Here is a 13263-nt window from a genome sequence, read left to right on the forward strand (position 1 = left end):
AAAGTCTCACAAATTGGTTTGCATGTTCACAAATGATAAAGACATTGATGATTCTTTTAAATGCAAAGGTTGATCAAGTCAATTTTGTAGCGGGGTCCCATGTTTGGGTAGAGGACCCTGAGTTAGCTTGGATAGATGGAGAAATCCAAGATTTTTTAGCTTGAATAAATTCTATATGTTGTTTTTGTATAAATTATCTGTTATATGTTATTGTAGCATAAAAATTTTGTTTCTCTGTTTTTGTATCACTTTTTGGACCATAAATTTTTTTTTCTGTACATAAAATTTGGTAAAAAGAAAAGCTCATGGGTTTTTGTATCACTTTTTGGATCATAAATTTTTTTTCTGTACATAAAGGGTGTTGCTCCCTCCACCACCACAGCCTTCTCCCTCCACCTCCCCTTTACTATTTTGCCCCTCAGTAAAATTTTATTTTTAGAATTATTGTTTTTTAATTTTACTCATTTATAACATATTTCACTGATAACCTACGTAGTTCCTTGTATGAGTAAAATATTTTTCTGCAAAGCTCAGTGATCGTGAAAAGAATTATCAAGCAATCTTCCTCTTGCTTTCGGTGCAGTACGTGGTGCAGTGCGTTTGTGGTGTAATGTGCTTGTCGTGGTTCTCCAGGTACGTAGTCATAATCCTTCCAATAATCCTAAACCCTAAACCCTTCCAATAATCCTTCCAATAATCTTTCCAATAATCCTTTAACCCTAAAACGTAAAATTAAAACAAAGCTTAAACGGATGACATCCTTCAACGGATGTCAACATCCGTTTAAGCTTTGTTTTAATTTTATGTTTCTGTTATTATTTTATTAGATATTTTAATATTTTGATTTATTATTTTTGAATATCTTTTTAATGTATTTTAATAATGTATATTTATATTAGTTTATATTTAAATATTAAAATATTAAAATAATAAAATAATAAAAATAAAAAATTTTAACTTTAAGGATATAATTGGAATTAAAGATAATTGGGGAGGTGGAGGGAGAAGGCTGTGGAGGTGGAGGGAGCAACACCCGTACATAAAATTTGGTAAAAAAAAAAAAAGCTCATGGACTGACCCTGACCCATAGAACTTTGGGAGTATTTAGTTCTGTGGACTTTTTTAATAAAGGATTTTTTAGTTCCGTGAGTTTTTTTGTCCCAACCCACATGGACTAGGGGTAAATATTATAAAATTAAAATGGGTTAATTTGACAGTTCTATCTATGATTATTATAAATTGCATCTTTTAGTAATAGGAACCTCGTACATTGGTTTTCAACCCTGATATATTAGCTTCAACATTCAGATATGTTGAAAACGGAACCAACATGACCAATAAGTCCATTTTGATATGTGGAACACTTTGGCAGTGAATTTGATGCTATCGGAAGCACGGGTCATCTTTGTGCTACTAATGTCAGCTTTTATGACCAACGATATAGCACCTTTTATTAGAACAAACTTTTAAACGTCATGGATTGAATACTGACACAACAGTTAACCTTAGAAAGCAGTGCTTAAAGGTATGACATATGATCTTACTAAAGACTAGCTTATTACAAATTGCAAAACTATAGTTTATAAAATTTATAATCAAGAGTTCCTAGTTATTACTCAGGGATATTTACAATAATGAGTCTTATTGAGATAAACAAACGTCAACCTCTTTCCTTGTATGAGTGTTTATCCATCCATTTCAATCTTCTGTTGGATTATAAGGAGCCCTGCAATAAACAGAACATAGTGCAACTTAAATCTTTAAATCAATGAATGGCTATGCTTCTTCATTATATAAATTCTTTCAAAGATTTTTCTTTAATATATAAATTAAGTGACCAAATGTCATTCATTATATTCAAATATTCGTATTCTTTGAGTCCTTAATATATTATGCACTATTAGTGCATGATGAGTGTGAAGCGGAAAAAAATGGAGCAAAGGGACTCCTCATTATGAAGGGTAGTGATTTTGGTATTTAAAGCATCTTAATCTTATTTGAGAATAGGTCATGAAAGTGTGAAATATATAAGTAGCAGGATAATAGCAGAGGAATTTTAGACGTGAGATTGTGCATTAAAAACTCTGCAGTACTTAGAAATCATCACTCTAGGATAGCAATGCATGAACCATTCGTAGAATGTAATCCCAATTTGGTACTAAAAGACGAGAGTTGTGCATGATGAATGTACCTTTGCTTTTGGATACTTGAATGTATCATAAGGTAATAAGATTTCAGTAAAAGGTAGCCCAAATTTATGTTTAAAGAGATTCTAGCATACAGGGAATTGTTAAACTCAATGTAGAATTCATCACGCAATGAAAGTAAAATTAGTATTATCAGTGAAGTATTCAGAGTAAGAGATAACTAATGGAAGAAAGCAGCAATACAATTATCAACCGCATTAATAATATAGGGGGAAATTGAAATCTGCAGTTTATAAATTTGTCTAGCTTAGGTATTTTGAGACTTACCTGAAGAGCTAGAACGCGATAGTAATGATTTCGATCCGATTTATAGTCCAAAACCCCAAATCCTTTAAGAAATCTCTAAAAACTCAAGACTGCTCTTCGATTGTGCCTGGAATGGCACATTCACTCTTCAAGTACACGATCAAATGAATTGCTGCTTACCACTCCTTTGGCAGGCTGTCTAGCAGTCTTGAAGCAGTTCCATGAGCAAGATAATCGGCGGATACTCTCTACATGCAATTACTAACTTTAAAATATGAACAATCTCACAATAAGGAGAAATTATAGAAAATTAAACAATCATTCACTTACCACCACTTAATGTTAAAGACTTTTCCTCTGGGAGTGAGTAGGAGTCCAGTTTTATTTCTGGAATGTGCTTTATGTATTGCCAATCTTCACCTGTTTCCCTCATGCATCGCTTTCTCAGATGAGGACATCGGTCTATACTTAAATAAGACAAGTTGGTGAGGCGTTGAATGCTACTCGGCAGTGACCTCAACTCCTCACAGAACCAAATGCTTAATTCTTCAACAGTAGTCATATCTCCCAGCCAGTCTGGCAATGAAGTAAACATGCATCTTTCTATATTCAAAGTTCGTAGGGAGGGGACAAATTGTAAGCCATATGGTAATGTAGAGAAATCATAGATATAGACAGTCCGAAGGGAAGTTAGTTTGCTCATATTGCTTGGTAGAGCTACCAGCTGTGGACAATTGCCGATATTCAAATGCCGAAGACATGTCAAATGTCGCACACCTTCAGGCAAGGATTTTAAGTTCTCACAGCAGTAAATGCTCAAACTTCGAAGAGAGGTCAAACCTTCCGATACATGTTCTGGAAAATGCTCCAAATCATACCAAAATCCAATGCGAAGGTACTCCAGGGCACCCAGCCTCCTCAGTTGGTCCGGTAGTACCTTCAATTCTTTAATTGAGCTAACACGCAGAGTCTTTAGACAAACCATGTTATCCCCAACCCCTTCAATGAAGGAAGTCGCTGCTACAACTTTTCTAGCATGAAGCTCCTCAACACAAGGAAGATGTGGGACTTTAAAGTTGAAGACACCATCAATTGTTAATTGGGAAAGATGGGGGACCATCTCTACTCCTTCATCCCTCAACATCCTTTCCAACTTTGGTAAATTCTCTACACTCAGTTTCTCCAACGATGGAAATGCCTTCTCCTCCACACCTTCATACGACTCACCATCTATCCACTTCACATTTTTCATTCCACGCACGTGTACCCTTTTCAAGTGTGGTAGTTTACCAAGTGGAGGAAGCTCCTCACAGTTGTCACAGTCGAAGAGTATAACTTCCACCAAGTCTCTCAAATGTACAACACTTCTCATCCAACTCGATAACTGTTTTCCTTGATATTCATTCATCCCAAAACTCTTCAGAGTTGAGGGAGGTTCCAAGGCTTCCAATACTCTCTCTGCACTAACATTATTACTTTCTGAATTAGCACCACCACCCCATGACAAGTATAGGCGATTCAACTCCTTCTTGCTCCTCAAATTTGCTTCTTTAGCATCCCATTCGTTGCTCACATTCCCAAGTCCTCTGATATGCAGCTTGCCTCCCAGCCTTAAGCCACTCAACTCTGTCAACCCATACCCAGGTGTTGAACCCGCGTCGAAAAGGCTTAATGTTCTTAGATGCCTTAACTTCCCAATATTCGGAGGCATATCTGGTATTGAAGCACATTTATTAATCAAAATATGTCTTAGATCCTGTAATTGTGTTAACTTTTTAGGTATCTCATAAAAATCAAAGCAAGACTCCAGTTTCAATATTTGCAATTTCGACAGTTGACAAATTGAATCATTCAAGTTTCTCACCGAGCTATCATGCACACTCAAGTATCTCAAATGTGCTAAATCATTCAATGGAGGCAACATAGAAGATCTTATACATAATGCTCGCAGACAACGGTTTGATGGCAACTGCCTAATATTACCGAAAAGAAAAGTCCGCATAGATTCAACTTTCTTGAAAGCAGCTACATCGACAGACATATTATAACTTAAGAAGTGTAAATGGTGAACTCTAGTTGACAACTGAGTCAACCTTCCTTCCTCAACCATCACACACTCTTCACCCATAATAGACTTGGCAAGATCGTAAAATAGATCATGTATCTTACAACTTGTAATCATACCAAACTTGTCAGACTTTGCTTCTTGAAAGAATGACCTACGGTATAATTTTCTCCACACATTATTGGCGACATCCTCCACTTCTACATTTCCTTCAGATTTAATAAATCCATTAGCCATCCAGAGATGAATTAGTTCTTCCTTGACAATTTCAAAACCTTTGGGGAATATTGCGCAGAAAGAAAAGCATCTCCGCAATGACAACTCCAAATTAAAATAGCTTAGCTTCAAAGCACGCATGATAGAATTTTCCTTACCCGTCATAGAACTACTTTCACTCCGTATATCCCAAATCTCACTTTCCTTTATATTTTCCCATTGTGTTACCGCAGTTTGATCACGCAATAGGCTTCCCAGTGTTTTGATTGCAAGCGGCGAACCAACGCATTTTTTCACAATGTCTTTACCGATTGCCACAAGCTCTTCTTTCTCTTCTCGGTTTGGTCCAAACGCATAGCTTTTGAACAATGACCAACTGTCATATTCTGACAATTCTGTCAAATGGTAAGCTGGATGCGTCTCCATGGTGGAAGCAACTTCCTCGAGTCGAGTTGTGACCAAAACGGTAGCTCCTTTTGCTCCCCTTGCAAACCGCAACATCCCCTCCAAATGTTTCCATTTCTCTTGGTCTTCATTCCACACATCATCAAGAACAAGTAAATATCTCTTGCTGTGCAACACTTCTTCAACCTTTTTCCGCATTGTTTCTAAAGTATGGAGATTGGGGTTTTGTCCAGTGGCATACTCTATGATGGATTGCAGTATTGCCTTCACATTGAAATCAACAGAAACATACACCCAAATTGTCAAGTCAAAATTTTCGCATACCCTGGGGTCATGGAAGACATGCTTGGCAAGAGTTGTTTTGCCAAGTCCACCCATACCAACGATGGAATAGATGGTGAGGTCTTCATTGTTATTAGCTTCTAGGAGAAGCTTCACGACTTTCTCTCGATCCTCGTCTCTGCCACAGAATATGGGTTCGGTTATGACAGAGGTAGTTTGATAATCCTCACCATCATCTACTGTTGGCTTCTCTGTGACACCAACTCGTAATTCAAACATGCGTCTTTCTTCATTGATGTCGTGAAATCTTTGGGTGATATTTTTCATCCTCTTTCCAATATGAAATCGGAAGAGAATGTCCTTAGGATGTGCACGGGCTAAGCATGAAGTATGTCCATCATCAGACAGCACCTCTCTGGAGTGAATCGAACATTCATCCAATATATCGTCAAGCACATATGCTGCATCTGTGAGTTTCTGCAGCCAATCCTTCACAGCATGGCTTGCTATTTGCTTTCTCTCAGCATCTCTGAGGACAGCACGAATTGCCGTAAGATTGCTGGAAAGCTTCTGTGCCTGTTGATCAATACCCCAATAGGTTGCAAGTTGGCTTTGAACAACAGATTGCAAGTCTTGAAACACAATTCCCAGCAAAGCGTCAGCCATTGGAAGGAACGAGAGCTAGAATGAAGGAAAGGTTGGTGGTGATTATGGAGAAGAGAGGCTACGATGAGTGAATAATTTGTTTGGAAAGAATTCCATATGTATAGTTTAACTAACTTGTGGTGGGAATTTGGAATATAGCAATTACTGTAATGGCAGAAGCAAGGTACATTTTATTTTTGAAGTTTATCTGAGTAAAATGAAAAATAAATAAATCTCATTCGTATTGTGGAAAAAAGGGAGACTACAAATAGAAGAACATCTTCAGAAAAGTATCAACACCTTGATGATGGAATTCCTTCTTCTTGCAGCTCAAGAATAAGTTGCCATCCCCAAAGATATTGGATTCGTGAAGGAAACCCATAACCGATTAGCAGAGTTCAAAAGATTCGAAATCAATCTTCCAAGCAATGCAACATTCTATCCCTTTCCTTACTTCCCCTCCAGAAGATATCCTTTAAGGATTTGTCAATATAGTCACAGATATGTTGGACCTTTAAATGAGGAAAAAAAAATGTAGCTTCAGAACAATTCAAAATAAAGTGTATATTTAAATATTTTCCTTTTCAAAAAGAGCGAAAGTTATTATAATTAAAAAAAAAAAGCTGTATAACATGTATAATCATACTTTATAAATAAATATATTTATTTATTGTGAATGTTAACTATAACATAAGGAATATAGTAAAAAGTCAAATAAAAATAACTCAAAGCATCATTAGTTCAAGTTTAAGTTTACCTATAAGTTGAAGCTTATCTTACCCATGAACACCCCTAAGAATCACGAATAACTAAAGTTTTTCTTATAAATAAAGTTATGCGCGAACATTTTACAAAAACAAAAATCTAAAAAGTAACTTATTTTGGACAGAAATACTAAAACAAATCATAGTGCTTAAATCTAGTGTAACTTACTTGGAGCTTGTGCCGAGATTTTCTTTAATAGGAATAGCTAATTTTGATTTGAAATTTGAGGGATTTGTGTTAAGGATATAAGGGAATATCCTTTTTATGTTTTGGTTTTAATAATAATGATACTTAGATTCTATTTCTGATTTTCTATTTTCAACATAGTATCATGTAGTCACTGTTTCTTCACTTTGTTTCTTCATAGGTAGTGTTTTTAAAACCCAGTCTTATTTGTCGCCGGTTCTCTTCTCACACACCAATTTCCTTCTCTGGAAACAGCAGGTTAAACCAGTTATCAAAGCCCATCGGCTCCACCGTTATGTGGTTAATCCTCATATTCTGCTCCTTTATATCCAGTCACAAGCCTTTTGTTACTGTACATCTCAAAAACTTAGTACATGTGCCTTCCATCGATAAAAATCTCACCAGTGTTAGTCGATTTGCACATGACAATCATGTTTATTTTGAGTTTCATCCTTTTGTCATTTTTATTAAATCCTGGGTTGATCATTCCATTTTATTAAAAGATCTCTTGATTCGGATGGTTTATACCAGTTTTTACTGATGTAGCTCACCTCATTTTCCATAGTTTCACCTGAAAACATCTCCTCAGTCGTTCATTCTACCGTGTCTTCCAGTCTTTTAAGTCTTCAGTTATCACCAATCACAAGTTTCGTTTATATTCCATTTGGCACAATAGGCTTGCTCATCCATCTATTAATGTTTTAAATAATGTTCTCAAACGTTGTAATTTGTCTTTGTTGGTTTAAAAATGAGAGCAACAACAAAAACAGAGAGAATAAAATACTGAAAGAGGAAGAGTATATAAATTGGAATGAAAGATGGGTGGGAATTCATTTATTCCACTGTCAATTGCAATACATTTATAATACTTGCAGTAACAAAAAATTGACTAAGATAAAACAGAAATGATTTCTCCTAAAGTTTAGGAACAAAAAAATTTATTCAATCAACAAAAACAATAAAGATAAACTAAATAAAGAGGTCATGTGCACTTCAAAAACAAATATCTAACACTCCTCTTTGATTTTGCAACTGCAAACTCCAATCTTCTGTCTTAAGAACTCAAACTTGTTGACCGGAAGTGGTTTGGTGAACAAATCTTCAACCTGATCATCAGTTTTGCAATAAACAAGAACAATAGCTCCATCTTTCTGTACTTTTCTTAAGAAGAACAATTTAATGTTGAAATGCTTGGTTTTCCATGAAAGACAGAATTATGGGAAGCTTGGTTGTCAACAAAAACTTTTGTGTTTTCCTTCTACCCCATGTTAAGATCAATTAAAATTTTGCTCAACCACAAGGCTTGGTTAACAGTAGTGGTAGCAGCAACAAATTCAGCTTCTGCGGTAGACTGTGCAACAATTTCTTGTTTCTTCAAGCTCCATGAGAAAACACCCGATCCAAAGCTAAAACAGTACCCTGAGGTACTCTTCATGTCATCAATTGAACCACCCTAATCACTATCTGAGAATCCTGTTAACTTAAATTCTTCCGTCCTTTTGAACTTGATGTAAAAGTTGTGAGTGTCTTTGACATATCTAATCACCCTTTTTGCAGCCTTAAAATGCATTTCACTTGGGGATGCATAAATCGAGATAAAATACTTACAGGATTTTAGATGTCAGGCCGAGTTGCTGTAAGGTACATCAAACACCCAACCATGCTTCTGAAATATGCTTGGTCTATCTTCTTCTCCTTCCTTCACAAAGCCTTGGGGTTGTTCCACATATATTTCTTCTTGCAAAAAACCATTTAAAAAAGCTGATTTAACATCAAGTTGATAAACCTTCCAATTCCTTTGAGCAGCTATAGCAAGTAACAACCTAATGGTGTCCAATCGAGCAACTGGTGCAAATGTATCTAAGTAGTCTATACCAAAAATTTGTGCATAACCTTTCACTACGAGTCTTGCCTTGTGTTTGTTGATAGAACCGTCAGCATTTAATTTAGTTCTATACACCCATTTGACCCCAATTACTTTTATGCCTTGAGGTTTTTCCATAAGAATCCAGGTTTGGTTCTTCTCGATCATTGCCAACTCCTCATTCATTGCAACCTTCCAATGTGGACTTTTCTTTACTTCTTCATAATCTGCAGGTTCACACACAGAAATATTGCATCTTTCATAAATTTCGGATAGCAATCTGATACCTCTTACTGGATCATCATCTAGTAATTCATTTTGCCAGCTTTCATCTTCATTTTGTCTTGTGTTTGAGGTTGAAGATTTGAACTTCACATCTGTAGAAACCAGATTTGTCTTCCTTTTATCATCCCAATTTCATTCTTCATCTTCCAGAAAGTGAACATCCCTGTTAATAATTATTTTTCTGGTTTGCGGTTGAAAGATTTTATAGGTTTTGCTGATTGTATTGTAGCCTATAAAGATACCCGGTGATGCTCTTTTATCCAGCTTATCTCGCTTGCTCTGTGGAACATGAGTAAAGCACAAACAACCAAATATTTTAAAAAATTTCATAGATGGTTTGTAACCATGTCAAACCTCAAATGGTGTTTGATCGTTCAATGCTTTGATGGGGAGTCTATTATGAAGAAAAATAGTTGTACTTGTTGCCTCTGCCTAAAATTCTTTTGGTAAATTCTTTTCATACAGCATGCATCTCGTCGTCTCCAAGATGTATCGGTTTCTCCTCTCACTAACCCCATTTTGTTGTGGGGTATAGGGAGCAATTAGTTGATGTTTAATGCCAGAAACCTCACAAAATTGATTGAATCTTTCAGATGTGTACTCAGTGCCATTGTATGACCTCAAAATATGAATTTTGAAACTAGTTTTGTTCTCAACCTTGGCTTTGAAATTCCAAAAAATCCAGCCACCTCTGATTTGTTCTTGAAGAAAAAGATTCAATACATTCTAGTAAAGTCATCAATGAAGAGAACCTAATAAAGAATACCTTTCAATGAAGGTGTTCTTTGAGGTCCTGCAACATCTATGTGAATTAATTGCAACTTCCTTGATGCTCTCCATGTTGTCTTTGAAAAAGCTTTCTTGTTTAGCTTCCCAAATTGATAGACTTTGCAATTTGAAGTTTGATACTCAAGCACCGGAATATCAAGTGCTAGCTCCTTTCCATTGCAGTAGTCCTTGATGATGATAGTTCCCGAGTCTCTTGTGCCAGATTTCTGTGACATTTTCCTTTAAAGAAAAAACAACCTGCTCCTCCTCTAATGGATTTAGAGCAAAGCTTTTTCCTTTCATTTTTACCTTAAACATATCTTGAGCAGTTGCATCTTTAATCAAGCAATATTTATCTTTAAAAATAACTTAATAAGTTCTGGTCAATTTCAAGAATGAAAAAAACATCATGATGAACTTTGTGCCTGTATAGCGCTTGTGATTGCAATTGTCCCCTTTCCTTTGACTAAGATATGATCACCATTATGACTTAGTTTTGTCTGGATCATACCGAAGGCTTTTGCCCTTCGGTTACCGAAGGACAAAGGCCGTCGGTAAGTGTTGGCAACAACCTTATCTTGTTGGCAATACCCAACAATTTGTTTGAGTATTCTTTGATTTTTTTTCAGACTCTTTCATCCTTTGCAACTCAAATTCCCTCATTAAATTAAGCACATGCATGCTTCTTATTCTTTCATCTCCAGCGTACTCTTCCTTTAGATAATCCCAATTTTCTTTGGCTGATTTAAGAGTCATAGTTCTTGTCAAGATGGTTTGAGAAACACCAGCAAATAGACATGTTTTTGCCTTTGCTTTTCTAGTTTTTCTCTCCTTGTGAATTTTGATCTGGGCCATGGTAGGATTATTCGGCAGCGGAAGAACTTCATAATCTACTTCTACAGCTTCCCAAAGATCTAGAGCCTCTAGGTAAGCCTCCATTTTGACAGCCCAGAGATCGTAGTTTTTCTCCATCAAAAACTGGAGGTGCAACTTGTGAGAAATTTGATTCGGCATCCATTTCACAAGTCTAGAAGAAAAGAGCTCTGATACCAAATTTTGGTTTAAAAATGAGAGCAGCAAGAAAAATAGAGAGAATAAAATACTGAAAGAGGAAGAGTATATAAATTGGAATGAAAGATGGGTGGGAATTCATTTATTCGACTGTCAATTGCAATACATTTATAATACTTCCAGTAACAGAAAACTGACTAAGATAAAACATAAATGCTTTCTCCTAAAGTTTAGGAACAAAAAAGATTTATTCAATCAACAAAAACAGTAAAGATAAACTAAATAAAGAGGTCATGTGGAGTTCAAAAACAATATCTAATAGTCTTCCATAAATAAAACATCAATTGATTTTTGTGTAGCATTTTCTGTGGGAAAGTCTCATCAATTTTCCTCATCATCTCATTCTTCTACTCTTTATACTCATCTCTTTCAACTCATATTTTGTGATCTTTGGTGCCATCTCACGTTTCCACCTCCTTGGGCTATAATTATTATGTTTCCTTCTCTCCCAAGCTTCCCTCCCACTGAAATTCTGTGATCATGCCTTTCATACTATTGTTTATCTCATTAATAGACTTCCTTTTTTGGCCTTCCCATATATGGTTCCTTATTACAAACTTTTTCATAAAGACCCTTTATTACTCTTTTGTCAAAACATTTGGTTGTGTTTGTTATCGACATACCTTTATAGGCTATTCATCGTCACAAAGGATATAAAATGTCTTGATTTCAATGGTAAACTTTTTATCTCAAAAGATGTTTTATTTGATGAAAATACCTTTCCTTTTCTTTCCCACACTGTTTCCTCCACACCTTTGGTATCTCATTCTCGCTCCATTGCTCTTGGATTTCTTCCTACTATTGGTGCCCACTCTTCTATTTGGCATGCTACCCCTAAATCTCCTGATATTCATGTATCATCTATTCCCATTGATCCTACAATTTCTCAATCATCTCAATTCACTCTCCCAACTAATTACCCTACTATTCCATCCATCATCCACTATTTCCATTCATCATTCACTGCTTGCTTCTCCGTGACACCCACACGCAATTCAAATCTGAGCCTTTCTTCATGAATGTTGTGAAATCTTTGGGTGATGTCTTTCATCCTCTTTCCAATATGAAAGCGAAAGAGAATGTCCTTAGGATGGAGACGGGATAGGCATGAAGTATGACCATCAACAAAGTGCATCTTTGTGGAGTGAATTGAACATTCATCCAAGATATCATCAAGCACAAATGCTGCATCTGTGAGTTTTTGCAGCCACTCCTTCACTGCATAGTTTGTAATTTGCTTTCTTTCAGCGTCTCTGAGGACAGCATGGATTGCAAGTTGGTCTCGAACTAAAGATCCCAAATTTTCAATTACGCTTTCCACTAAAGCCTCGGCCATAGGAAAAAATCAATAGCCAGAATGAAGGAAATGTTGGAGAAGAGAGGTAGATAAGAGTGAAGAAGAAGTTCTTTGCAATATTAAGCTATGCTTTTGTGCAAATTAATTGAGAACAGGGAGGAAAGGTGGTGACAGATTTAAACGAATGATTGAGATGGCTGAAGGGCCAAAGAATAATGATTAATTTCAAATTTTATGAATATATTGAAGTATTAGAAAAATTAAGTTAATAAAATAATAATATGGTTTAATTTTAAATTACTTAAATTGTAAGGTGTTTTTAATTAAGTTTTAATTAAAAAAATTGTTTTATTAAGTATTTAAAATATTTTTATTTTTTTCTAAGTATTTTATATTTGATCATGATAAGAAGATTAAAATCTAAGAAAACATGGATGAGTAAAAGGTTAAAACTGAAAATTACAAAAGGAATTGTTTAGAAATATTTGTTGCAGTCATTTGAAACTGATTTAATTTTCTTTAATTAACTGCTGCTGGTGTTACGCAAAATAATTGAGAAGAAGAGAGGGTGTGTGCCGAAACAAAAGTAAATAAATAAATAAAATGGCACTTGTTTGTTTGACAGCTGTAAAAAATAAATTAAAAATAATATAAATCGTATTCGTTTTTTAACATTATTATTCAATTGTATTATATTAAGAAAACATTCCAACTATTTCTGTCCTTCAAATCTGACAAAGCGCAAAATGTGGCAAATATTAAAAATATTTCTTACGAAAACTTTTTCTGAAATTTTTAGAGAAAACATAACTTCATGTTAACATTTTATATCTTTGTTTCTAATATATTACAAAGATATATATTGTATAATACTAAAAAAATTTACAATTTGATTGTAGGTAATGTTTATTTTTTTAGATAATTTTTATTATTATAATAGTTAAGAAAAGATATATGGCAG

At 35.1% G+C, this 13263-nt stretch overlaps 2 protein-coding genes across 2 annotated transcripts; both read right to left on the reverse strand.

Moving 5' to 3' along the window:
• Nucleotides 1-1381: 1381 nt before the first annotated feature.
• LOC124829814 (putative disease resistance protein RGA4) lies at nt 1382-6233 on the reverse strand. Its single transcript, XM_088100812.1, has 3 exons — nt 2784-6233; nt 2475-2701; nt 1382-1726 (listed from the first exon to the last, which is right to left on the reverse strand). The coding sequence occupies exons 1-2, from the start codon at nt 6085-6087 to the stop codon at nt 2595-2597; spliced, it is 3411 nt and encodes a 1136-aa protein (XP_087956938.1). The 5' UTR covers nt 6088-6233; the 3' UTR covers nt 1382-1726; nt 2475-2594.
• Nucleotides 6234-11948: 5715 nt separating this feature from the next.
• LOC148192125 (putative disease resistance protein RGA4) lies at nt 11949-12341 on the reverse strand. Its single transcript, XM_088100008.1, has one exon. The coding sequence runs from the start codon at nt 12339-12341 to the stop codon at nt 11949-11951; it is 393 nt and encodes a 130-aa protein (XP_087956134.1).
• Nucleotides 12342-13263: the final 922 nt, after the last annotated feature.

Source organism: Vigna umbellata, chromosome 10 (genome assembly GCF_029865625.1).
Source record: "Vigna umbellata cultivar VRB3 chromosome 10, Vumbellata_1.0, whole genome shotgun sequence".
Lineage (NCBI taxonomy): Eukaryota > Viridiplantae > Streptophyta > Magnoliopsida > Fabales > Fabaceae > Vigna > Vigna umbellata.